General features: G+C 51.0%; 11 protein-coding genes across 11 annotated transcripts; 8 read left to right on the top strand and 3 right to left on the bottom strand.

Moving 5' to 3' along the window:
- Positions 1-1,498: 1,498 nt before the first annotated feature.
- Positions 1,499-1,684, bottom strand: PICMEDRAFT_57707 (hypothetical protein; the record flags this gene model as incomplete). The annotated part of the gene is made up of 1 exon (XM_019163251.1): positions 1,499-1,684. One exon carries the CDS (start codon positions 1,682-1,684, stop codon positions 1,499-1,501), a length of 186 nt encoding a protein of 61 aa, XP_019018264.1.
- A 299-nt stretch (positions 1,685-1,983) lies between these two features.
- On the top strand, positions 1,984-3,123 carry PICMEDRAFT_21287 (hypothetical protein; the record flags this gene model as incomplete). The annotated part of the gene is made up of 2 exons (XM_019162192.1): positions 1,984-2,454; positions 2,713-3,123. Coding segments are annotated over 2 exons (882 nt in total), but the record flags the coding sequence as incomplete, so codon positions are not given.
- A 91-nt stretch (positions 3,124-3,214) lies between these two features.
- Positions 3,215-4,709, bottom strand: PICMEDRAFT_107896 (hypothetical protein). Its single transcript, XM_019159715.1, has one exon. The coding sequence runs from the start codon at positions 4,497-4,499 to the stop codon at positions 3,297-3,299; it is 1,203 nt and encodes a 400-aa protein (XP_019018262.1). The 5' UTR covers positions 4,500-4,709; the 3' UTR covers positions 3,215-3,296.
- Positions 4,710-7,351, top strand: PICMEDRAFT_107895 (hypothetical protein). The gene has a single exon (XM_019159714.1). The coding sequence runs from the start codon at positions 4,920-4,922 to the stop codon at positions 7,077-7,079; it is 2,160 nt and encodes a 719-aa protein (XP_019018261.1). The 5' UTR covers positions 4,710-4,919; the 3' UTR covers positions 7,080-7,351.
- On the top strand, positions 7,345-11,258 carry PICMEDRAFT_15139 (hypothetical protein). Its single transcript, XM_019160683.1, has one exon. It carries the CDS (start codon positions 7,624-7,626, stop codon positions 11,179-11,181), a length of 3,558 nt encoding a protein of 1,185 aa, XP_019018260.1. The 5' UTR covers positions 7,345-7,623; the 3' UTR covers positions 11,182-11,258.
- A 560-nt stretch (positions 11,259-11,818) lies between these two features.
- Positions 11,819-13,228, top strand: PICMEDRAFT_71257 (hypothetical protein; the record flags this gene model as incomplete). The annotated part of the gene is made up of 1 exon (XM_019163875.1): positions 11,819-13,228. One exon carries the CDS (start codon positions 11,819-11,821, stop codon positions 13,226-13,228), a length of 1,410 nt encoding a protein of 469 aa, XP_019018259.1.
- A 442-nt stretch (positions 13,229-13,670) lies between these two features.
- On the top strand, positions 13,671-14,726 carry PICMEDRAFT_71256 (hypothetical protein; the record flags this gene model as incomplete). The annotated part of the gene is made up of 1 exon (XM_019163874.1): positions 13,671-14,726. The coding sequence occupies one exon, from the start codon at positions 13,671-13,673 to the stop codon at positions 14,724-14,726; it is 1,056 nt and encodes a 351-aa protein (XP_019018258.1).
- A 162-nt stretch (positions 14,727-14,888) lies between these two features.
- On the bottom strand, positions 14,889-16,589 carry PICMEDRAFT_71255 (hypothetical protein; the record flags this gene model as incomplete). The annotated part of the gene is made up of 1 exon (XM_019163873.1): positions 14,889-16,589. One exon carries the CDS (start codon positions 16,587-16,589, stop codon positions 14,889-14,891), a length of 1,701 nt encoding a protein of 566 aa, XP_019018257.1.
- A 2,243-nt stretch (positions 16,590-18,832) lies between these two features.
- Positions 18,833-20,945, top strand: PICMEDRAFT_15135 (hypothetical protein). The gene has a single exon (XM_019160682.1). The coding sequence runs from the start codon at positions 19,063-19,065 to the stop codon at positions 20,824-20,826; it is 1,764 nt and encodes a 587-aa protein (XP_019018256.1). The 5' UTR covers positions 18,833-19,062; the 3' UTR covers positions 20,827-20,945.
- Positions 20,946-21,145: 200 nt separating this feature from the next.
- Positions 21,146-23,945, top strand: PICMEDRAFT_15134 (hypothetical protein). The gene has a single exon (XM_019160681.1). The coding sequence runs from the start codon at positions 21,402-21,404 to the stop codon at positions 23,802-23,804; it is 2,403 nt and encodes an 800-aa protein (XP_019018255.1). The 5' UTR covers positions 21,146-21,401; the 3' UTR covers positions 23,805-23,945.
- Positions 23,946-23,989: 44 nt separating this feature from the next.
- On the top strand, positions 23,990-25,465 carry PICMEDRAFT_107851 (hypothetical protein). Its single transcript, XM_019159713.1, has one exon. The coding sequence runs from the start codon at positions 24,114-24,116 to the stop codon at positions 25,344-25,346; it is 1,233 nt and encodes a 410-aa protein (XP_019018254.1). The 5' UTR covers positions 23,990-24,113; the 3' UTR covers positions 25,347-25,465.
- Positions 25,466-25,501: the final 36 nt, after the last annotated feature.

Here is a 25,501-nt window from a genome sequence, read left to right as displayed (position 1 = left end):
ATAGTTGAGGTCCCTTGAAGACGTAATTAGACAAATCTCAGCTAAAGTTCCTTTGATTATCGTACGGGTTGTAGCAGTAAAAAGTTTGTAAAAAATAAATCTAATATTTCTGATGACTGAGGATCGTGACACTTTGTAAAAAGACTAAAAGAATGATATATATTATTGTATAAGCGTTTGACCTTCTGTTATTGACTTCGCTTGCATGGCAGTTTCGTTTTTTATGATTGAAAAACTTGTGGAAGCAACGGGGGACTAAAGTTGAGAAAAAAAAATACGTCTTCCAAGCCTTGTTTTCAGTCAAAGCGTAGCAAAATCGAGGAAGATTAAATATTTTGAGGATTATGTGCAATCTCTGTTCTGCTTGCTACGTTTTACTCTGAACCCTACAACATACAGAAGTCTTTTCAGCCTTGTCTCTATGTTTTGGATAGTCCACTGTGCTATACATCATCTCACCGCTGGCATCAAATAACAGAGACAATTGCTTTCCACAGCAAGCGGGTTTTTAGCCTTTTCTACCCAGATATTGAGCTAAGCTCTATGAAAGTTCAAACCAGAAGAAGGTCTTGGCAAAGAGATCTTCCATTTGTTACAATATCAGTCAAGTATGATTGCTTTGCCATTACAAATGTGGAGGGTATGCTCTTCTAAAAGCAAAGTTTTTAGTATGCAAACACTACCATTAAGTAGGTGATTTGACTGCAAGCTGAATTGCCTGCAATAGCTTCTAGGGTTTTGCTCAATGCCACCCATGCTGAAAGCATAGCAAAAATACTTTAGTTCTGTAGTGTGATGACCAATCAGCTATGGTCTATTTTGCCGTCAGCGTACACATCTTATGTCATGCAGAATAAACCCAGGATAACTTATCAGGATTACAAAACAATATCATTGGAACAAGATACTTCCAAGCCAAAAAGCTTATTGTACTTTCAAATTTGCTTACTTTGTGCAATAGCGATGAAAACTGTTCATGATTCAAGATATAGCAAAAAAACCATATCTCCCCGATCAACAATCACAACTGTTTCCTTACCGGCTACCAACCACACTAAAACCACACTTCTTTACAAAAAGACTACTTTGGTTTAGCTTACAATCAATGATTGGCTTGTCACTAATCTACTAGCTATGCAAGCGTATTCTCGAGTCTTTCAGTTACAGGCATTCCGGTAGTGCCATATGACACTTTTGAAAATAGAGATGTAGTAAAATCTCACGAGCAACCGCTTTGCCACAGCCACAGCAACAAGGTCGTTGTAGCATCAGGCCCTTTTCTGTAAAGTTGCAACCTACCGTCCAAGCTTTGCGTTATTGCTTGGTATTTAGTTTTGATGGATAACAGTATCACCGCCGAGATACGACGAGAACTCATCGACTATTGGACATCTGTGCACCGTGGAGGCGTAGCCTTTTCTGTGAAAGAGTTTAGCTGCGGCTGTGATCCGAGATCGTTCTCCTTGTGTTTACGTATTGCCCGATTGGGCTGTCTGTATCAATCTGACATTTTTCTTGATGTCCTCCCGGCCTGACGGTCGAAACCTGCGTATGTGCTTTTTCGGAGGAGGATAGGATTTCTACTTGGAGAAGTTGAGGCTGTTTCCTTTTGGGTTCTGTTAGAAAGGGTGACCACGGAGGAAACGGGGTGCGATATTCGAAGTGTAGTATAAACTTGGCACATAGGGAAAAATGACAACGAAAATAGAGAGTATGAGCCAGCCGACCATGCCAAACTGCGAGCGAGTGATCAAGAAAAAGGTGAAACATGTCCTCCAGGAATCGAACAAAGTGAGCAAGAGGCCCACAGCATCCAAAAATGGGAAAAGCAGCTTGGCATTGAAACAGTCTACGGTGATAAGCAGCTCTGGGCTACGAGAAAAGATATCGCAGCTTGCAAGTGAGGAGGACAAGGGACTGAAGTACATAACGTTTCAAGAGTTCGAGCAAGCGGAAGAAGTGCAGAAAAGTATATTAGGCTCGATAAGCAAATCGAAGAAGATCATGGTTTTGACCGGGGCCGGAATCAGTTGCAACGCGGGGATCCCGGACTTCCGATCGGATAACGGGTTGTACAAGAGGAAGTTGAAAGAGAGCGAGAGTCGGGTGACGATCAAGGGGAAGGAGATGTTTGACATCTCGGTGTACCGGTCGCTGGAGACGATCCGGGCTTTCAATCGCTTTATCTTTGAGCTCTATACACAGATATCCCAGTCTGCGCCCACGACGACGCACGGGTTCATCAAGAAGCTACAGGATAAAAACAAGCTAATCAAGTGCTACACGCAGAACATTGACGGATTGGAACGCGAGTGTGGGTTGAGCACCGAGTTCAGCTGTGACGAGTGGAACAGCACGGACGTCATCCAGCTCCACGGAGACCTTCACCAGCTATGCTGCAATTCGTGCAAGCATAACTACCGCTGGGATGAGATATACGACGAGGAGGGGAGGGTGAGGTTCCAGCGCGGAGCGAACAGCGAGGAAGAAGAAGAAGAGGAGGAGGAGGAGGAGGAGGAGGAGGGAAGCAACGCCGAGCTGATGCAGCTGTCGCAGAACACAACGGTGTCGTCCGACAGCGTGGACTCGACCTTCTCCATGCGCGAGGTTGACCGCAAGAGCGTGAGCAGCGTGTGCGAACTCGACGCAAAGGACGTGGACAGGCGGGGGGTCGGTCTCGGGGCCGTCGCCCACGGCGGGCACGAGGACGAGGACGACGATGCCGGCATCATCGAGTGTCCGCGGTGCACGGCGAACTACGAGTCCCGTGTGAGGCTGGGCAAGCGGAGCTTGGAGTCCAGCATCGGGATCATCCGCCCGAACATCGTGCTCTACGGCGAGGAGCATCCTTACTCGGAGAAGTTTGCGCGCAACCTCAACAAGGACCTGAACCGGCGGCCGAACATGCTGCTCATCTTCGGCACAAGTCTGAAGGTGGCGGGCGTGAAGAACCTCGTCAAGAAGATGAGCAAGAAGATCCACGAGAACGAGAGGGGGCTCGTGGTGCTCGTCAACAAGGAGCCCATCAGCAACTCCTTTTGGCGCAACCACATCGACTACCAGATTGTGAGCGACTGCGACGCCTTCTGCGAGTTTGTCGAGGCCCGTCTGCCCACTGTGTTTCGGCCCTGAGCCCTAGGCGCTAGGCGGTGTGTATTACGTAACGCGCATCATGGATTTTGCTATTTTTTTTTCCACCACAGACGTTCTGCCCGCTTTCCTGTGTGTCCGACGGGGTCTAGCTTGGGCGTTTGTGTGTGTAGACAACGACGATGGACGACTTTGAGGAGCGGAAGTCACGCCTTGTGTACCGCCAGAACCTGACGGTGGGCGACGTGGTGGGCGCCGATGCTGCTGGCGCAGCGTTCCGGCAGCAGCACAACTCGAAGCTGACGGGCAAGTTTGAGGAGGCGTGCCACGACATGGGTGTGGAGTTCCGGCCGAGCGCGCTGGAGCCGGGTGTGCAGATCGAGCTGCGCAGGGGCCGGGCGGCGCCGACGGTGCTGGACGACGCCGAGTGCCGGCGGTTTGACGCGGACGTGTGCTTTGGCTGCCGCAACGTGTATGTGGCCGGGGTGAACATGCGTGTGCGCGTGGAGTACGGTCGGCGGCGGCTCAAGCGGGCGGCGGCGGCCGCCCCAGGGACCGCTTCTGCTGGGCGGGCGCGCCGCCCCAGGGACCGCCGCCAGCAGCGGGCGGTTGTGTTCGAGTGTCTGCTCTGCGGGGTGTGCGCGGTCTTCCGCAACACGCTGCGGCCGGCGGCGACCGCGGCCAGCGCCCCCGCCCCGGCGGGGCACCCGCCGCTGAACACCCTCGGCGTGGGCCTGGGCGCCGCCGCCAGCCCGCCCGCCGCAAAGAAGAGCCGGCGCGCCCGCAAGAAAACAGGCGGCTTGACCGAGCTCTTGCAGCGCAAGCACGAGGAACGCCGCCGCGAGCACGACGGCGACGGCCCCGGCGGCGACGGCCCCGGCAGCCTCTTCTCGTCGCTGCTGACGTAAGCGCTGCTGACGTGTGCGCTCTGCGCTCCGCGCTCCGCGCCGGCTGGACGGATCGCGTGTCAGCCCGCCGCCGCCAGCCCCCGATGCCGTTTTATTAGCGCGGGGCCCCCTGCTGCCGGCGCGCTCCGGTCTGCTACGCGGCTGCAGCCTGCAGCGCCTTCCACGCTCTTCCACAGTGGGGCCACCTGCCCGTTGGCGGCCGGCGGGAGCGCTGCGGGCGTAGCGGGCCGGGTGCGGCGGAACCGGGCGGGTTCTCGAGGTGGCCCTCGAGCCACGGATTACCTTTCCTCGGACGGGTGGGCGGTTTCTGCTCCGGCGCCAGAGGCAGCGTTGGCCCCCCGGCCCGTTGCGTTTTCCCTCACCCGTCTTGGGGGAAGTCTCATCCTGTCTGTCGCGCAGAATGCCCCCCCCCTCGGGCCCCAGCTTATCGCTCTTCCCGCATATACTCCTGCACACCCATCCTTCGATCCAGCGGTCTTGCCTGTTTTTTTTTTCCATCATCCGGTCCTGGTAACCTCCTTTCACCCTCGTGCTGGCAGCCCTGCTCCGGGTGGATTCTTGTGTGTATCATCTATCTATCGGTCGCTTATATACCTAACGCAAACGGACCAGCACCCCGCCCCGCTGCCTGTGCACCCAAACACTCTGCCTCTGCATTCTGAACCCCGCTCACACGCACACCCGCCCTACCCTACATGCAATGCAAGGATAGAGGAACCCACAGCACATAGCACCGTCTGACCACACCCCTCTCCCCAGACAGTCCCTGCCTCGCCGCTCCTGCTTGCCACAGGCACGTCCACAACGCATAGACCCGGCGAAACATCGAAACAACAAAAAGCCACGGCCCACGATAATACTGTACACCCCCTACGAAATAGACACCAGTGCTTTTGCCCTTTTTTTTCTTAGCACCCCGAAATGGCCTCTGCAGACCCGCCAGCCACCACAGGACCCACGTCACAGACCGCACAGACCGCACAGACCGCACAGATCGACAGAAAAGTGCCGTCTGCGCCGGACAGAAAGCAGACAGCACCCACCCACATACCGACGTCGGCGTTCACGCCCGTCAACGACCTCCCGCTCGAGATCAAGGAGCCCATCAAAATCACCACCAGCAAAAAATGGGTGCTCCCGCCCAGACCCAAGCCGGGACGCAAGCCGGTGTCCTCGTCAGACCTCGACACCGCGGCCTTCTCGCTCGACAAGGACTCGTCCAAGTCGAAGATCTGCAAGCCGGACATCCACCACAACCACAGCCACAACCACAACCACCTGCGCCAGGTCACCATAGAAAAGAGGCCCTTCTCGTTCCCGCCGGAAAGAGACAACTCCATTTCTACCGCAGTTCCGAGTGGCAACACCACGCTGGCCTCGTCCCCGGCAGACTTCTCCTGCCTCTCGCCAAAGTCGTCCTCCTCGTGCATGCCGACCCCGTCGCCAACTCCGGACTCGCTGTCGCCAAAGCTCGAGTCTAACGTGCCCGTCGCCAAGCCGCCTCAGACACAGCTCCAGCCGCCGGCACACACACAGCCCGAGAAGAGAAAACGCTCTGTGGCCAAGCTGGCCCACCATGCAGCCGCTGGCTCCAAGAGAAAACAGGACCAGCCTGTCGTCACCAACAGCAACAAAATGATCGAGGTCGACTGTTCCATAATACATAACCCGCTCAAGACAGAAATACTGAAGATCAACGAGGAAAACTACTACTTGAAGCTCGAAGTCATCCGGCTCGTGTCCAACTTGAAGGGCCTCAGAGACGAGATACAGCCCATTGTCGACAAGCGCAAGACAAAGGCTGGCCGGAAGGTGAAGAAGGAAAAATCGACTGCTGCGGCCAAGCCGGCTGCGTCATCAGCATTGCCGACCGCTGCTCCCACAACAGTGGCACAGGGTGTCCAAAAACAGAACCCAAATACCTTCACACCCGTCCTGCAACAAGCGTCGTCGTCAACAGCACCAGCTGCGACCCCGGTTACCGCCCCCACCAAGAAGCGGAACCACGACGACGACATCAACGACTTAATTTTGTCGCTGATCGACTTGAGCCACTCGCAGCAGACCTCCGAGTCCAAACCGGCCTCCGACGAGGCGGCCCCCAACAGCGACTCCGCTCGCAACACAAACGCTAGCACGACCTTGACCATGACCCCGACCACGACGACGGAAACGAACACTCACTCACACACCCACACGGACACGAATAAATATACCAACACTAATGCAGACATGAAACGGAGCCCAGAAACCAAAGGAACAAACAACAAGGCGACGAAGATGAAGCCCAAAACGAAGCTTAAAGCAAAGCCAAAGCCAAAGCCCTCGAACGCAGACCTGCAAGCAGACGCTGCTCCGATCCCCGACGCCGTGGACTTTGCAACGATGAATGCGCCTTCTTCGTCGATGACGACAGCTGCGGCAGCTACTGTCACAGCTGCACCACCAGCAACATCAACGGCACTCTCGCCATTGGTGCTTGACCAGAGCGCAGACGCTCTCCGCCAGGGACAACACTCACACGTGCAATCGCCAGTCTTCTCCAACGACCTCGTGAACGACCCCTTCTTCGAGCTCTCCTCGAAGGCTCTGCTGGACAGGCAGACGCTCTACGACGAAGACGACCTTGACCTGCTGTCCACCGTGTCGACAACGCCAAGCACCATGTTTTCCCTGTCTCTCAGCGCCACCAACGAGACCGTCGACTCTGTCGCCGGCAGCAGCGGCCCGATGCTCATGGGCGGCCTGGAAAACATCGACGAGCTGCCACCCTTCAACCTCCTCAACCTCCCGGACGAGAAGGCCATCGCCGCAGGCAAGCTCGACATCCGCCTCAACTACGACTACGACCGCTCTGTCGCCGAGAACCGGTACCCTCCACTCGACACCTTCAGCCTCCTCGACGGTGGCATATCCGGCGACCGGGACAGAGACATTGGCAGTCTACAGCTGCTGTCCGACAGAAGGCTTTCTGTCGACGGCTCCTCGGGCCCGAACACTGGCGAACTCGTTGACTTCGCAATGCCCGAAGACGTCGAGTCTGTCTTCGACACCTTCATCCACGGACGAGGTGCCTTTTAAGCTTCCAGGTTTTTCCGGCCCTGCCTACAGTCTTCTATAGATCCCGGTGTGTAATGTTAATGTATATGATGATGAACGACAACGACAAGACGAAGACCTCGGACCCTCAGCCAGCCCCTCGTTTCCGGAACGGCGTTTTGCCCCTCGCGGAAGCGGGCACGTGTGCCAGCCAATATAGACACTATCTGCCGAGGGCTGCGGGCCTCTGGCGTGTGCTCGATGAAGGAGAGGGCCACCCCGATACGTACGATCTGCACGGTGTCGCCGAAGACGGTGGGTCGGGGAGCCCGTGGAGAACGTCGACGAACCCAGGACCGGTGACAGGTGTGCTTCTTCCTCCTACTGCAGTGCTGCTGTTCCCTGAAAGAAACATATTGCCGGATCACGAGCACCGTCCATCCACGGATCTTTTTTTGCTGTCAGGCTCAGCATTCCCGAAAAGAGAAGAATAGGGAAGTAAAGCTTAGGAAAGGAAAGCTAAGGAAAGCTTAAGAAAGCAAAGCAAAGCAAAGCTAGGCAAAGGGAAGAAAAGCCATAGAGCACGATGAAGTTCGGCAAGTATCTAGCTGCAAGACAGCTCGAGTTGCCCGAGTACTCGGCGCACTTTATCAACTACAAGCAGTTGAAGAAGTTGATCAATGCCCTAACGCAGGACGGCACGACAACGCTCCAGGACAAGAAGGGCTCTTTCTTCTTCCGGTTGGAGCGGGAGCTCGAGAAGGTGAACGAGTTCTACTTGGAGAAGGAGTCTGAGTTGCGGTTCCGGTTGGACTTGTTGATCCAAAAGAAGAACAAGTCTGTCAAAGAGGGCTCCATCTCGAAGCACTCCATCACCTTCATCTCCCTCTACGACGGGTTCAAGAAGTTCTCCAAGGACTTGGACCGTTTGGAGCAGTTTGTCGAGCTCAACGAAACCGGGTTCACCAAGGTTTTGAAGAAATGGGACAAGCGGTCCAAGTCGAGCACCAAGGAGCTGTACCTCACCACCGCGGTGAACGTGCAGCCCATTTTTCACCGAAACCAGATCGTTGATTTGAGCGATTTGGTCGCCAACAACTTGATGGAATTGGAGGCCTTGAGCGATGGCGACAAGAGCTACATTCGCTACGAGTCCAACATCGACGAGACCAACTCGGGAAACGCCGAGAACCATTCTGCAGGCAAGAAAGACGCCGCCAGCGCCAGCCACACGGGCAACAGAGCTGCCCAAGATGAGTTCTCAAACACCAGCAAGGAAAACGATAACGAAGCCAACACCTCCGATCAATTGTACACAGACTTTTACGAAATCACCTTACAAAATGCAAACCTCCCAACCACAGAACAACTGATCCGCTTAAAAGAGTGGTCGAACCAGATCATCTCCAAGTTGAATACAGACACTAAGAAATATACCTTCTCCAAAGTTTTCATGCTATTGATTAGCAACCTTCAGATACCAAACGAGTCTATCCTGCAGTTCTACCAGTTTTTCGAAGAGTTCATCGATTTGGACTTCATCGATGACCTCAACGGCAGAACGTGCTTGATCGAGGCGTCCACTTGCAAAGAGGGGAGAAACGAAATTGTCAAAATATGTCTCGACGCTAACATAGACCCCTCCATTAAAGACATTACAGGCAGAACGTGCTTGCACTACTTAACCGAAAATGGCCGAGATGACTTACTTCTCTCTGTGTTATCGTACATCCAAGAAAAAATACCCGAGAAGCAGTACATAATCGACCTCCAAGACAACGAGTCCATATCTCCACTCCTGTTGGCGGTCATAAATGACCACGTCTCCTCCGTGAAAATCCTCCTTGATTTCAGCGCAAATGGCTTTCCCAAGCAAGACGACGCCAAACCGATGTATCTACCTTTGAACGTGGCTTGCAAATTTGGAAACTTGAAAATAGTAGAGCTCCTGTTGCATCAGTACGGCAATGCCGAGACGGCCAAGGAAGAAGGCTTGTTGGTAAACCCTTCTCAATGCAACGCAGAAGGTTTGCTCCCTCTCCATATCGTCGCATCTTCTGAAAATCGCCATTTGGTCCCACTTTTGCTAGAGTACGGTGCAGACATAAATCAACTCGACAAGCTAAACAAATGGTCCGCAATCTTCTATTCCGTGTTCACAAATGATGAATCCATGACACAAACCTTGATTGATTACGGCGCCGACTTTAATCTAAAAGATGAAGATGGACTCGATCCTTTGTACTATGCTACCTGGGAGGGAAATATATCCGTATTCAATGTTCTATTGGATTCTATGAGAAAGAAGAAATTGTCAGAAAGCATCAACCCAGGTATTACCGATGGTAAACCAAGCAAAAACGACAATCAAAAGCTCCTGATCAGCGATTCAGTCTCTTTGAAGGCATTAGACCCAGTCATGGACCTGAATAGTATAGACCTTATCCCTGAACTATCGCTTCCTCCCCCAATCATACCGTTAAGGAAATACGGTCATAATTTCTTGGAGAAGAGGATATTTTTAAAACTCTCCTTCTATACGAACCGATACTCAATCAATTTGAACCCAAACACTTTCTTAACTTCAATACCTGGAAGAATCACGATCAGCAACAATGATTCAATTCCAAGGAATGTCATGTTGCCAGTTTTAGATAACGAGAAAATAATTACTTTCCAGTTGAACTCAATTGACGACGAACTCTTTGAAATCGACTTTGAGTTATTTCCTACTTTTGGTACCAGACTACTAGCGAAGGCTACTTTAACTTCCTCCATACTGCGAGCACAATATCCGGGTTTGGGCACCAAGAACGCCGGCGATTTAGAGTTACCTTTACTTGACGTAAGATTGAGAACAATAGGTTCATTGAGGTTTAGTTATGAGCTCATTTATCCATACTCCGGGAAACCTCTAGAAATTTCAATGTATGATACTTATTGGAAGCTCTCGTCATCATCGGACGATGAAAAGAAAAAGGAGGTGAAATTGATTTCCTTTGTCACCAGTTCTTCTTTAACTGGCGAGTACTATGGTATACACATCTGTCTCTTACATGGCGGCACTCCAATTGTATGTCCAAAATTCCAAATCGATGTGGCACCCAATGTGTCATTGCCGGCATCTTTGTTCACCTACAAGCAATTGAGCTCCATTGTTTACAAAGATTCAGAAACCTTAGAGTCAATGAAGAATATGTTGAGAAATTCTACCAGAGAAGAGTTGAAAAGTAATTTTCATGAAATCATGTCCAATGTCTATTTGCCTTTGAGTGAATTTTTAGATTTGGTTGACAGCAAGATCTCTTTGAACCTAGAGATTTTCTATCCTTCTACATACGAACTAGAGAACTTTGACTTGAAAGAGTTTGCATTTATATCAAACAGCAAAGATGATAAGGTTGTGGATGAGTCTAACAAATCGATGCAGTCCAGTAACAACCTCAATAATTTCATAGATTCCATTTTAACGGATATTTTTACCCACGTGAGGAAGCTGAGAAATGATCATGCTTCCAACTCAAGTCGGCAATTAGTTTTATCGTCAAACAACCCATACGTATGCACAATTCTGAACTGGAAACAGCCAAACTACCCTGTATTCTACAACCTGAATGGTATAAAGTACGATAAAAAGACCAAGGGATTCATGGAATGCACTTCGAATGGACTTCTCAAGGACACTACAAACGCGAGAAAATTGGAAAAGACAGATAAGTACAAGGTACAGAAAAATAAGATATCGATAGACAATATCGATTCGATTAACAAAGATTCCACAGAATATATCAATTCGTTGGACTATGATGACAAATTGAGCAGGTCCATCAAACTTGCCATCAACTACGCTTGTGCTAACAACCTCCTCGGAATCACTGTTCCTGAAAGAATTTTAAACTTATCTCCTGAGGTGGTGGAATCGATAAGATCCAAAGGCTTGATTCTTGTTGCCTCCAAGGATGATACAAACGATCAATTGCTTAAGGGTTACAATGACGGCGCAGTAGGCTCGGATTCCGAGAGCGATCAGAAGAGTGACGGTTTCGATCAGGACATTGTCAACTTGGAAAGAGATGGGGACATCAAAGCCAATGGACTACGCTTTAAAGACATACTAACCTTTACCGATTTGATTGAGATGTGAGGCCCCAGATATGTCAACTATGTATGAACGTGTAAATTAATTCAAACCGATTCCGTGTACGTAATATCCCTCTACCGATAAAAGACTCGTTCCACTTTGTCCTTCTCTCTGCAACTGGCAGGTCAGCATGATGACAGGAAACGAGCAAAAAAGTATATCCTAGTATCTCCTCGACTGCCCAATGCGGAAGGTGCTTGCGTGCTCCGTGTGAGATGGGCTTGAGAAGCAAGTGGCGCCAGAATTATTGGGCTGCTACTTAGCTTACAAAGAGTTAGTCAACTGTGTGTGGTTAGCGTACTCAATGGGTTCGGAGTAGAGCTGCGGATAACGTTGTAATGTTAAGCCTTCTCCGGTAGAGACGTCTCTACCTTCCCAATGGGGAAGGTGTAGAAAGCTGTTCGACTTCTTGCCCTGTACTGCTAATGTTAAACTAGTAGATACGTTCCGATTACAACAATTCTATAACAGAAGACAGTTGAAATGTAGGATTTCAAATCATATAAATAAAGGTCCCGGGTTCCTCTTTTCAAAAGATGTTTTCTCTGCTACCATTTCAGTTTAAGCATAATATTTAGCTTTCAAGTATCACTGCAGTCAAGCAAACCAATCATCAACTAAATAAGTAACAAGAAAAAAAATGTCCCAAGAGTCTCAAGTTTTCCAGAGAATCATCTCCGAGAAGGCTCCAATCCTAGCAAAGGCAGATGGGATGTATATAACTGTTCAAGATCCTAACACCGGTAAAGAACAAGTTATTATCGACTCGATGACCGGTGCAGCCGTAGGTTCCTTGGGCCACCAAGATCCAGACATTGTCGAGGCTATGTGCCAGGCCGCAAAGACTTCAAATTACGCCTTTGGTTACTACATGGGTAATCGTGCTTCCGAAGAGCTATCGAGTTTCATCATCGACCATTCTCCTGAAGGCCATTTCAGCTCATGCTTATGGGTCGGCTCTGGATCGGAAGCCAATGAAAATGCTATGAAGATTGTCAAGCAATACCACCTCGAGAGAAAAGACCCAAAGAGATTCAGATTCATCTCAAGATTCAACTCCTACCACGGTTTCACAATCGGTGCATTGTCCATCGGTGACGGAATCAGAAAAGTCGACTTCAAGGACATCCTCTTATCTGACGAACAAACTCCAAAGGTGTCTGCATGTTACCCTTACAGAGGCATTAAGGAAGGCATGACTGAGGAAGATTACACCAACCAGTTATTGGAGGAGCTAGAGCAAAAGTTCATCGAATGCGACCCATCAACTGTTGCTGCTGTTTTCTTTGAAACAGTTGGTGGTTCAAGTTTTGGTACAGTCCCACCACCAAAGGGCTACCTGGACGGTGCCAAGGCTATCTGTGAGAAATACGGTGCTTTGTTCTGTCTTGACGAGGTCATGGTTGGCTTAGGTAGAAACGGTAAGTACCATTGTTACGAATCTTTCATGGAGCCGGGCAGTGGTCCAGATATCATGACTGTTGGTAAGACCATTGGTTCAGGTTATGTCACTTTGGCTGGTGTCCTTATTTCGCCAAAGGTGAAAGACGCCATTGTGGCTGGCTCAAACAAGGCCAATGGCGCACAAACCTACCACTGTCACGAGTTCAACTGTAAAGTTGGTTTGGCTGTCCAGCAAAAGCTTTTCAAGGAAAACTTGCCAAGCAAGGGTGGTGAAGTCGGCAAGTACATGATGCAACAGCTGGCAGCAAAAACCAAAAACTCCAAGGTTGTTGGTGACATCAGAGGTTTGCCGTTATTTTTCTCCATTGAATTCTGCGACCCAAAGACCAAAGAACATCTAGAGCCTCTCTACGGATTTGCCTACAAGGTCCAGGAGAAATGTATCAAAAACGGCATGACCGCCATGGCATTCCAAGGAACCGTAGGGTCTACCACAGACGCGGAAGGAAACATTATTCCCTTGGGGGATCACATAAGTTTAGCACCAGCTTACATCATTACCAAAAAGGAAGCCGATTTTATTGTCGACGCCCTTGTCAAATCAATTGCAGAAGCAGAAGAGGATTACTTTGCTTCTTTTAAATAGTTACTCCACCTTTTTTGTAGTAACTTATTATAGATTTATCTGGCCTTTGTACGACTAATACGATTTTTGTAATTTTGACGATGGTGGTTGTTCCAGCAACCGATGCTAGATAGAGCGCATACTTTCTTAGTGGTACAGCAACATTAGTATCACAAATTTCACCGTGAGGATGACTCCTGAGTCATCATCATCCGTCGTGCAACCTCACCTTCTTTTCCCCATGGCTCGTTTTCCCTTCTCGACGTTTTTACTTTCGCAGCCCTGGAAACGTTATTGAATTTTCAGGTGGCTAGGTTCTATCACCACAAATCGTCTGGAAGGCCCGGGGATTTGGTATAAAGGTAAGGTACTGGCTCTGTGCGCTGCCAGAGTCACAGCTCCCGTAGCTCACACACACTAGTTTCGTTTACACAAAGGGACACAGTCAGCACCACCAACAAGGATGTCAGAGGAAGAACGGAGAAACATGGGCTCGGAAGAGAGCTCGAGGCCGATACCCGGGATCACGGGTGACATTGTCTACAAGAACCCGTTGTTCACGATGCCAGCGATCTTGGAGCCGTACAAGGTTGGGATATTATCGTACGCCTCGTCGATGCTTTCTACGACGGCCGGGTTCCCGCTCGACTCCATCAAAACTAGAATGCAGACCCATTCGTACACAAGTGCATTAGATTGTTTTTCCACCACGATTAAGACAGAAGGCGTACGGGGGCTGTTCAGGGGGATTGTGGCCCCGCTAATTTCTACGTCGATGTCGAGATCGATGACTGTGTCAATATACACGGACGCAAAGCCCTACGTTGCGAGCGTCATGCCTGAGATGCAACTTGATTACATTTCCGACCCGGAAACACAGCGATTTGTGAGAAACTTCCCTGTTTCTTTTATCTCAGGTATCATATCTGGCAGTATCATATCGCTTTTTGCGTGTCCTTTTGAGTTGACGAAGATATTTCAGCAGATTGTGGTTGTCGTCAACCGAGATACGAAGGTTAACTTGAGCTCGGAGACCCTTCCGACGAAAGTGTTTGACGTGGCCGGTAACATTGTCAAGTATGAGGGATGGTCGGGGCTATACTCCGGGTACAGATACCACATAATCCGAGATGCTTTTAGTGCAGGGTTATTCTACAGTGTCTACGAAACAGTCAAGCTTCAGCTGCAACTGAAAAACAAAGAAAGCGACTACTTCAGTGAAGAAGTAAAGGCTAGAGTCGATGCTCTCTGCGTTCCCGTTTCCGGAGCAGCTGCAGGATGCCTGGCTTGGGCAACCATCTACCCACTCGATACCATGAAATCACGCTATCAAAGGGACGTGTTGGGTAACATAATCAGAGTCAAGATGGGGTTGCCCAAGCTAGATATCGCTCCCGGGAAACTGAAAATCCCCACCAGAGAAATGTACAAAGGTTTCGGTCCATCTGTAACGAGATCCATCTGTGTCACCATGATTTTCTTCTCTGCATTCGAGTATCTGATGAAGAACATTGCATAGTCACTTTTGTTCCATTCAGCTTTTGATTACTCCATTCACCATCCATGTACCATCTCAGGTACTGTCTTTCCTTGTTCTATAGCATGTCCATTTTATAAACTAATCTACATCTGTATATGAAATAAAGATACAACGGGTTCAGCAAACTAAAGCTTTTCCAGACTAGTGCTTTTTCTGTTTTTTAGCCAGTTTGCTTTCTTGATCTTCGAGTTTCCTCTTGAGTAGGTTCTTGAGGAATTTTTTGTCATCAATAATGTTAAATTTAGGCGTCTTGTTTTTTTTCAAAGGGGGGAACTTGCCGTCGACCATATCTCTCAAACATTTGACCTCCCCAAACAAGGCGATATCGGAGAAGTTTTTTCTGCTGAGATGGCTGTACGACTCAGGTAGCTTGTAAGTTCCATCTGTGATATGAGGTGGATACTCAGCAATTCTCAACTTGACTAGTTCCTTGAGGTTCTGAAATGAACTGCTAGTGAGTGAAGAGTTTTCCTCTAGGAGCTGATGAGATTTCAGGATAGTTCTGTTAATGAAGGACAGAAGGTCTGATGATGGCTTCCTCTCAACACCTCTCACGAGCTTCTTGAACCATTTTTCATCAGACCCGCCGGAAACTAAGATCGAGGATATTATCAACAATAAAAGCAGCATTTCTGTCAATACCTCGCCGTTGGCGTAGACTTCATACCGGTCAGCGACCACGCCGTCCTCCATGTCCTCGGTCAAAGATTCTGCGAGGTAGTCTGAATCTTGTATCGTCTCGAAAATGACATCAATTAGACTTTCCGCCTGTGACTCTTTTATAAACGAGAACCTAGCGGAAAAGGCATCCTGGAAATACTTTCTGATTGAAGGTTGCAAGATTTCTGCAAAGTCAAACTTGGATGATGGTAACTCGACATAGCCGTACTTCCGTAGAATCTCAGTGTTTGGCAGTTCGCCGTAAATGTTGAAGATCTGCTCGCCCTTCTTGATCTTCTTCTCGGCAATCATCACCAACTTTGACTTTTCGTACTTCAAGGTTGCGTTGACCAAAGAAGTGTTGGAGTTGAGTGTGTCTGCAAGCGGGACCATCGACTTGAGGTAGCTATCCCGAGAAAGCCTGTCTTCTGCCGCGTCGGCGTCATCCAGCTCTTCCAAGGCTTGGTCCACGTCCTCCTGGTCGAGTTCCTCCTCCTCCTCCTCCTTACCACCATCGTCACCTTCATCGTCATCGTCGTCATCGTCGTCGGAGTCGTCGCAGTCGTCACTCTCTTCAGTGTCCACCTTTTCAGCAAAATGGTCCACGTCAAACGAATAGCTCATGATCAGACTTGCCACCACGTGGAACCGCTCCTGCGTGAGGAATTCCGCCAGCTCCGGGCACTGGAGACGGTTTGGAATGATATCCGCCACAAGAAGGGCATGCATTTCCTCCGCTGCCTCTCTGCCTATTCTGCTCAGAACCCCCGACGGCTTCAGGGTCTCGAGCTCCTCCTCGCTCCAAAACATCAGGCTGTTGTAGTCCGAGCTTTGCAGCGGAAGCACTCTGAAGTAGTGCGCAAACCTCGACTTGTCCCCCATTAGCCACTCGTAAGCAACGCAGATGATCAGTGCCTGCCACTGGTTGAGCGACTCCAGCACGTTTCTGTTTCCCGCACGCAGCTTCGACATCGCCGCTGTCGTCACGTTCAAGATGCAGTCTCTCGAAAGCTCGAACAACCGTTCGTTCTTGGCTATGTCCTCTGTTGCAATCAACCCACGGCCCTGGCCTTGTTCTCTGAGATCATCGATCTTGAACTTGGTCGACACCCTGCTGAAGTGATCTTGCACCCATTGTGCGAATTTCTCCGTATTTTCTCTGAAAACCTGTTCTTCTGACATCTAGCTTCCTAGTTCCTCGCTCTTTCTTACGTGCTTGCTCCTGCTCTGCTCCTGCTGCTGTCTTTGACACTACAACTTGACACATCTTGGCAGGATCCGGGGAAGCTGAAAAATTCTTGATAGAGAAAATATTTCGGAAAAACAAATGTGTGGAAACTTTTCACGGCGGTGCACGGCTTACGTAACGTACCCCGGGCAGAGTTCTCGAAGATTCCAAGCTCTGGAACAGGCGAGCTTCAGTTGTCCGTATAAAAGTCGGGAGAGAGCATTACTGGAATACGAGCCGAAACGGGGACTAGAGAAGCAGAGACTAACGGAGCAGTAACGAGTTGTATCTATACAGAAGAACCAGCAGAAACAAGCAACGATGTCAGCAGACGAATACAAGCAAAAAGGTAATGACGCGTTCCGTCAAAAGAACTTCCCAGAAGCAATTGAGTACTTCAGCAAGGCGATCGAAGCGTCAGAGGCTCCAAACCACGTGTTGTACTCCAACAGATCGGCGTGCTACACATCGCTACACCAGTACTCGGAGGCACTGAAGGATGCGGAGGAGTGTGTGAAGATCAACCCGACATGGGCGAAGGGCTACAACAGAGTGGGAGCTGCCGAGTTCGGTTTGTCGAAGTACGAGGAAGCCGCCAGCGCATACAGCAAGGCGTTGGAGTTGGACCCGAGTAATGCGATGGCGAAGGACGGGCTGCAGTCGGCCAAGGAGGCGCAGGCAGGCCCTGACCCGGGCCTGGGAATGAACGACATGTTCAGCAAGTTCACGGACCCGCAGTTGATCAACAAGCTCAAGGTGAACCCGAAGACAGCCGACTTGATGAGGGACCCTGCTCTCGTTGAAAAGGTGAAGAAGATGCAAAACAACCCGCAGGCGGTGGCTGCGGACATGATGTCCGACCCAAGATTGATGACTGTGATCACGACCATCTTGGGCATCGACCTCTCGCAACCACCAAACGCCGGCGCCGGCAAGACGGCGCCGGCGGACGAGGACGTGAGGATGGAGGACGCTGCTCCGGCCGCAGAAAAGACCACCCCTGCCCCAGCAAAGAAGACGGCGCCAGCTCCACCGAAGGAAGAGGTTCCAACTGAAAAGGAGACCGCAGACAAGTTCAAGGCCGAGGCCAACCAGTTGTACAAGGCGAAGAAGTTTGACGACGCCATCGAGCTGTACAACAAGGCCTGGGAAACGTTCAAGGACATCACGTACTTGAACAACCGAGCCGCAGCAGAATACGAAAAGGGCGACTACGACGTCGCCATCGAGACATGCAAGCAGGCCATCGAGGAAGGTAGGGAGATGAGAGCCAACTACACAGTCATCGCCAAGTCCTTTGCAAGATTGGGTACCTGCTACTTGAAGAAGGACGACTTGAAGGCCGCCATTGGCGCCTTCGAGAAGTCCTTGACCGAGCACAGAACCGCCGACACCCTCACCAAGTTGAGAAACGCAGAGAAGGAGTTGAAGAGGAGAGAGTCCGAGTCGTACATCGACAAGGACAAGGCCGAGGAGGCCAGACTCGAAGGTAAGGACTACTTCACGAAGGGCGACTGGCCGAATGCGGTCAAGGCGTACGCCGAGATGATCAAGAGAGACCCAAGCGACGTGAGAGGCTACTCGAACAGGGCCGCTGCCTTGGCCAAGTTGATGTCCTTCCCAGACGCAATCAGAGACTGCGACCAGGCCATCAAGGTCGACCCCACCTTCATCAGAGCGTACATCAGAAAGGCTACTGCCCAGATGGCCATGAAGGAGTACAAGGGCTGCATCGACACCTTGAACGACGCCAAGGACGTCGAGACTAAAAACGGCAACAACCCTGCCCAATTGAGAGAGATTGAACAGTTGCTCCAGAAGGCCTTGGGCCTGAGATTTGCGCCTCTTGAGGGAGAGACCTATGAGCAGTCTGTGGCCCGGTTCCAGCAAGACCCGGAGGTTGTGGAGATTCTCCAGGACCCGGTAATGAACACCATCTTGCAGCAGGCCCAGGGCAACCCAGCCGCCTTGCAGGAGCACATGAAGAACCCAGAGGTGTACAAGAAGATCCTCATTTTGATGGCCGCCGGTATCATCAGAACCCGTTAGAACGCCCTTCTTTTGTTACTACCCCGACCCCTCTGGCCCCATTCTCTTTTCTTATTTTAGTTAGTTATCTACTGTTTTATACATCTAATTCTAGTAATATATTTTTCACTAATGGTATTTGCCATGTAACCTCCTGACCTGTCCTGTCCTGTCCACGGTGGCAGATTGGCGGCTGCCGCGTAGAACGAAAAAAAAGCGTGCGGGGGAGTGGTCGGCTGATGCACCTGGGCTGCAACACGGTGTCGTTGACGTTGGCGGTGACGGTGACTATACCGATGGGGACGGGAGCTGGAGTTGAAGCCAAACACACGAGCCCGGCTTAAAGTCATTAAATCAGACTCGGCCTGACAAAGACAAAACTCCAGAAACAGGACAACAATGGACCAACAACAGCAACAGCAACAGGGCCAGCAGCAACATCTGGAGCATGGCCGCCACCAGCAGCAGAACAGCGACTCTCAAAAGGAGTCTAATCGGATTGGAAAGTACCAGATAGTGAAGACATTGGGAGAAGGATCGTTCGGTAAGGTCAAGTTGGCGTACCACACAACTACGGGCCAGCGGGTGGCTTTGAAGATCATCAACCGAAAGACGCTAGCTAAGTCGGACATGCAGGGGAGGATCGAGCGGGAAATATCGTACTTGCGTCTTCTCAATCATCCGCACATCATAAAGTTGTACGACGTGATTAAGTCGAAGGAAGAGATCATCATGGTCATCGAGTACGCTGGCAAGGAGTTATTTGAGTACATTGTCCAGAATGGACGGATGAAGGACGACCAAGCCAGACGGTTTTTCCAGCAGATAATTGCCGCCGTGGATTATTGCCACAGCCACAAGATCGTGCATCGGGATCTAAAGCCGGAGAACCTCCTTCTCGATGATCAGCTCAACATCAAGATTGCCGACTTTGGGCTTTCGAACATCATGAGCGACGGTAACTTTTTGAAGACAAGTTGTGGGTCTCCCAACTATGCTGCGCCCGAAGTCATCTCCGGGAAGTTGTATGCCGGTCCGGAGGTCGACGTCTGGTCATGTGGTGTCATTCTTTATGTTATGCTATGTGGTCGGTTGCCCTTTGACGATGAATCGATTCCAGCATTGTTCAAGAAAATTAGCAACGGTGTCTACACTTTACCCCACGACTTGTCTCCAGGGGCGAAGAATTTGTTGACTAGAATGTTGGTTGTCAACCCATTGAACAGAATCACCATCCACGAAATCATGGAGGACGAGTGGTTTAAGGTGAGCCTACCAGACTACTTGAAGCAGTCTGCGCCTATTGAAAACAAAATTTTGACGGCAGAAGACATTGACGACGATATCGTCTTTGCTCTTTCGTCCACCATGGGCTACAGCCAGGAGGAGATTGTCGAGGCCATCAAGATAGGTAAGACACCGGAAACGGAAGAGATATTGGACAGCTACGAGTTGATGAGCAAGAACACGGGCCTCGTGGATTCGTTGAAAAAGGAGAGAGTGGAGAACCAGCAGATATCGAACCAACAATACCAGCAGCAGCAGATGCAATACCAACAGGAAAAACAGCAACATAAACAGAGCAGCAGGAGTGAGTGGCGGATGGCCACCGGTGTTGAGGGACAGAAAACCGCTCTGAGCGGCACGCCGAACTCCACGATAGCAATTCTCCCATCTTCCTTGCCCCAGATCCATAAGGCGTACATGCTACAGTCATACCCGGAACTCGCCAACGTGCAACCTGTTGTGCCCAAAAAATCCAAAACCAGATGGCACTTTGGTATCCGGTCGAGATCCTACCCTCTCGACGTTATGGGCGAGATCTACCGTGCGTTGAAAAATCTCGGAGCAGAATGGCAGCGTCCTTCTGAAGAAGAACTTTGGACCATCAAGGTGAGATGGAGATATGCCCCAAAGGAGGCCTCCAACGAAAACTACAACATACCGGACATGATGAAGATGCAGATACAGTTGTTCCAGTTGGAACCAAACAACTACTTAGTGGACTTCAAGTTCGACGGATGGGAAAGCAAGAATGACGGTGCTGCAAGCTCTATCAGCAGCTCCACCGACGAAGAACTCGTATCGTCCTTCAGCGCTTACCCATTCCTCCACCTCTCCACGAGGTTGATCATGGAGCTAGCTGTGAACAGTCAGGGATGAGGCTGATCGCTGTTTTTTGTGTATAATGTATAGACAAGTGTACGTATAATCTGCGAATGACCAGAGCGGAGAAGAAGAAGAAGAAGAAGAAGAAGAAGAAGAAAAAGGAAAAGAAATATGGATGTATCAGGTCAGGCCGAATGGTGTGAAGATGTGTATCCTCATTTCAACTTTCAGACCACGATGAAAAGAAAAATCATAGAAACGTACGTAAAGAAAAAACCTGCAGGATGAAGAGCTTCATCTAAACTGGTTCCTCGACCAGGGTCTTACAGTGCTCACAGTGTTGCGTACCCCTGGTGGAGCACAGAAGACAACTCTGTTTGTACTCCGTTGTGTATGCCCCGGGACTTAAATTGTGAAGTGGTGTGGTAAAGCCGTGAAGGTGAAGTCGGGAAAATCAAAAACAAGACGGATTGGGTTGAACCTTCTTTTTCGCCTCTTCCTCTCTTCCGCAGACAACGATAGGTGGCTGTGATGGGCTTATACAGCACTGACATCTGCGTACTCTTGTTGTGCTAAGACATAAACAGTCCGGGAGAATACAAAGAAGACCAGAGAACAAACATTGAGCCATGAACAAAAGCATCGCAGATGACTACTTCTCGATGACCCACGGTCCCCGAGATGGAGCATTGAGCCCGCTGACCTCAGGAACACCGGGATCGAACCCGTTGCACCTGACGCTATCTTGGGGTAACACCCCGGAGAATGAAGGGCTTTCGAGAGTGAAATCACACACCGGTGCTGTGACCTACAAGAGCACGGTGGTCTCGAAATCTCAATCGGATAACAAGATTTACCCCTACCACACGGTCCACTTGACTGTACCTGTGCCATCAAAACTAAGGCCACTGTCTCCTGAGGACGTGCTAAGAAGAGTGACAGGAAAATGCATGACATGCTCAGGGGTGAGCACGTCGATATGCACACACTCACCTGCAGAAGAGGACGGCAGTACTGATGCTGCTGTCGTTGCCGCTGTCGTTGGAGAAAGTGCCGGGGCCCCTGCCATCCCGGTGGCTTCGGCGAGCAGATCCAGAAGGGTCATCAAGCCGAAGTCCATTTTGTCCAAAAAGGAGGCAGGATCGACATCGATAGAGTCACGTTTCGCAAACTCCGTCAGTTTCGATACGGTCAATCTAAAGTTCTCTGATGATTTGAACAACTACCCATTATCTGCCTTCAGCGACAGTGATGACGACGAATACGATGGAGGCAACCTTTCTCCAGTGAAGCAAAGCGGCGTTTCAGCTGACGACTTAAATCGTGGAAGATCAAAAATGGAAGTGCCAAGCAGAAGAACGTCTTCCAGATCACCTAGCCGTAGTCTGAGCCCGAGGGCTAGGTCGCCGATGTCTTCACAGCTCGATATGATCTCCCAAAAGGAGGAGAGTATGAAGGGCTTTTTCTCGCTCAAATACCCAACCAGCCCTATAATCACCCATGATGCATGCACGTTAACGAGAACACACAAGTTATTTGATGATATGTATGCGGGAAGACTCAAGTACGTGACGCCGAAACTACACAACCGGGTGATTATGTGCTACATCAGTGGAAGAAGACATACATGGGTCAGCGTGGACTGGGCTGCGAATCAACTGCTAGAGGACGGAGACACGTTGGTGGTTGTTGCGTCGATCAAGAATCCTAGCCGATCGCTTTCACGTTTCCAGCGGAGAAACAGTGATGCTTTTGTTACTAGTAACATTACCGAAAACCGGATCCGGAATTCTCCCGAGTATGCACAGGCGGCGACTGAAAATGTGATGAAATACATACTTTCGATTATCAATCCAGAGAGGATTGTGAAAGTGACTGTCGAATTGGCAATAGGATCGACCGGGGACGTTTTCAAGGACATGTTTGAGCTATACCAACCTTCGCTGGTGATAGTGGGAGCCAAACCAGGCCGTGCTGCGCCAACGAAGTCGTGGGCAACAAAGAGAATTTCAGACAGAATTGTTAAAACCTCTCCTGTACCTACCATCATCGTTTCACCAATAAACATGGGCTTATACGAGACAAAATTCTTCAAGCTTTTGGACAAGCGGATGGCTTTCATAGATGGGAACAATCAAAACACCTATCGTGAGAATCACGATCTTTTGAACGAAATTGACAATGCTGGAGTATACAATCTAGAAGACCAGCGGGAATATATCAGGAAAACGGCGTCCAATGACGACTACATACTGAAAGAGCTGAATGCAATAGTGAAGGAGAAAGAGGCATCAGGGAACCAGGACGTCGACTTAAGTGACGATGGAGACGCTGAAAGCGTGTCAAGTTCGTCCGATTCTGGCAGCGTGGGCGATGTAGAGAGCAGGCTGGACGACAGTGACCGAGCACTAGACGATTCATCGGTCGACTCGACCAACCCTCCTGCATTTGTCGTGAATACCAACAACACTGCGTCGTTCAAGTTGAAAAGGCTCGAGTTGGAGACGCAGGTAGTCATCTACAAGGAAATGGCCAAGTTGGAGTCGGAACCGCTAGCGAAGGACTCCTTCAAGCACTTGCTCACTGTTGTTTCGGATGCGGCGTACAAGTACGGGGTCCAGTTGGCTGAATCTGCGAAGCTGGGCGGCGAGGAGTCGCAGTTGGTACGCACTCTCACAGGTGCCCCGGAGCAGCTCGAGAGGAGGAAGAGCATGGTCACAGAGGCTTTGGATCACGACGACTTTGACGAGAAGTTGAAGCGGTTCAGACAGCAGAAGAAGCTCGAGAAGCAGCAGATGATGGCTGGCGGGAAGAAGAAGCCCTCCATCAAGGCGCCAAAGATCAACATCGAGACGCCAGGTGCTGCCAAGGGTGGTTTTGGGTTGAGGCCACCGAAAAGCCCGATCTCCATCGTCAGCAACGGCTCGTCGTCGTCCTCGATCGGGTCGACCATCGACTCGCCGCTGAACACGGCCAAGGAGGAAAAGAAGAAGAAGAAGAAAAGTCTTTTTGGGCTTTTTGGCAAGAAATGACCAGGTTGTCCATAAGTAGCATAGACAATTAATCTGTACGTAGAGACTTTATAGAAGAGGCTGGATGTTGGCGTGCACGGTGCAGGCATCGCCGAGCTTTAATCGACCGAAATAACTGCCGGGGGGCAGGGAAAACGTGAAAAAAAACGAGGGGGTGTCCGCTGGTTCTGAGCGAAGGACGTATTGCAGATTGATAGATAGGGGAACACCCCTCGAGGAGGAAGTTTTGCCAGCACGAGCCGGGTTCGGAGTGTAGTTTCGATAGAGCTCCTTGAAAGAGAAACTGCACACCAGAACAAGCTGCTGAACATGGTAAACCGAGACGACGAGCCGACAATCGTGTGTGTTGTTGTGTTATGGTGCTGGAGCGTTTTGACGGGGTTCGCCGATGCCATAGTGAGCGGGCTGGCGTACATGGTAAGCTGCGTGTACGACGCCAGCAGGTATTACGAGATCCGGATAGCGGTGTTGGGGATGCGAAACGCCGGGAAGAGCACGTTTGTGACAGCATTGAAGAGGCTGGAGGGTGGGGAGGGTGGTGTTGGTGTGGCCCCGGAGAGCAGAGACACGGTGCCGACGCTGACGACGCAAGTGTCGAACGTGGTGCTGCAGAGACACGGGCTCGGAGTGGCGGGGCGGGGGCTACGGGGCGCCTGGGACGTTGCCGACGGCCCGAGCAGCAAGAGCTTGAACGACACGGAGGTCCGAACGTACGGGACGGCCAACTCCGGCGGCGAAGAAGAAGAAGAAGAGGCAGCAGCAGAGAACAACGGGGAGGGACCCGACGGCGGCGCCGACCAGGGGACGAGTTTTGACGTCCTCAGCAGCTACATCCGCTCGATGAAGAGCGGCAAGACGCTGCGGAGCACCAAGAGCCTCAAGAGTCTGCGAAGTTCCTTCAAGGACCACGAGAGAGGCAGCCCGCTGCCCGGCGACCCCGACAACACAGGCCACCAGCTCGCCAGCCCGCCGCCGGTGGAGCAGACTGCCCTGTTACCGGGTGCCCGTGCCCGGGAGAAGGTCGTGGCAAAGGTCTCCGACCTCAGCGGCCAGGCCAAGCACGCCCACCGCTGGCCGGAGTACGTTGCGGCAGCCAAGAGCGACTGCGTCGTCTACGTGCTGGACCTCAGCGACAGCCTGACGCTCCGGGAGAGCCGAGAGAAGCTCCGGGAGCTGCTACAGTACAACAACGCCCATGACCGGCTCCCCTTCCTCGTGGTCGGCAACAAGGCCGACCTTGTTGACTGGAAGACTGCCTTCGTCGACCCCCGCAACGGTGCCGCCGGCGCCGCCGGCGTGCACCGGGCCTTTGGCTTTGACGGCAGCCAGCGCAGCCGCCACCAGCGCCAGCTGGTCGCCTGGCTTGGGCTGCAGACAAAGGGTGACTGCTCCACGGGCGTCGTGCTCTCTGGCGCCACCCCTGCGGAGTTGCAGTTCGAGGTGGCCGTCTTCGTCGTGTCCGTGTTGCGGGAAGACGTAGCCCCGATGCTTGCGTGGGCCCTCGGTGCGGGAGGAGAAAACTGGGCAGGCTGTGTTCTGTGAGGAGGTGAGGGTGAGGGTGGCAGGTGGCAGGAGACGGCACATGGCACATGGCACATGAAAGACTGAAGGCTTGGCTGACAGAAGAGGGTCACGGGAGCAGTGGGAGGCCCTAGAAGAGGTCCGGGGAAAGAGGAGAGCCGGCAATGGATTTGGGA

The sequence above is a fragment of the Pichia membranifaciens genome (assembly GCF_001661235.1).
Source record: "Pichia membranifaciens NRRL Y-2026 unplaced genomic scaffold PICMEscaffold_2, whole genome shotgun sequence".
Classification (NCBI taxonomy): domain Eukaryota; kingdom Fungi; phylum Ascomycota; class Pichiomycetes; order Pichiales; family Pichiaceae; genus Pichia; species Pichia membranifaciens.
This window is presented reverse-complemented; position numbering and strand designations above follow the sequence as displayed.

What these genes read in the sequence shown, in the direction of transcription:
- PICMEDRAFT_107896 (XM_019159715.1), bottom strand. Translation starts at nt 4,499, where the DNA reads ATGATGGAAAAAAAAAACAGGCAAGACCGCTGGATCGAAGGATGGGTG.
- PICMEDRAFT_107895 (XM_019159714.1), top strand. Translation starts at nt 4,920, where the DNA reads ATGGCCTCTGCAGACCCGCCAGCCACCACAGGACCCACGTCACAGACC.
- PICMEDRAFT_15139 (XM_019160683.1), top strand. Translation starts at nt 7,624, where the DNA reads ATGAAGTTCGGCAAGTATCTAGCTGCAAGACAGCTCGAGTTGCCCGAG.
- PICMEDRAFT_15135 (XM_019160682.1), top strand. Translation starts at nt 19,063, where the DNA reads ATGGACCAACAACAGCAACAGCAACAGGGCCAGCAGCAACATCTGGAG.
- PICMEDRAFT_15134 (XM_019160681.1), top strand. Translation starts at nt 21,402, where the DNA reads ATGAACAAAAGCATCGCAGATGACTACTTCTCGATGACCCACGGTCCC.
- PICMEDRAFT_107851 (XM_019159713.1), top strand. Translation starts at nt 24,114, where the DNA reads ATGGTAAACCGAGACGACGAGCCGACAATCGTGTGTGTTGTTGTGTTA.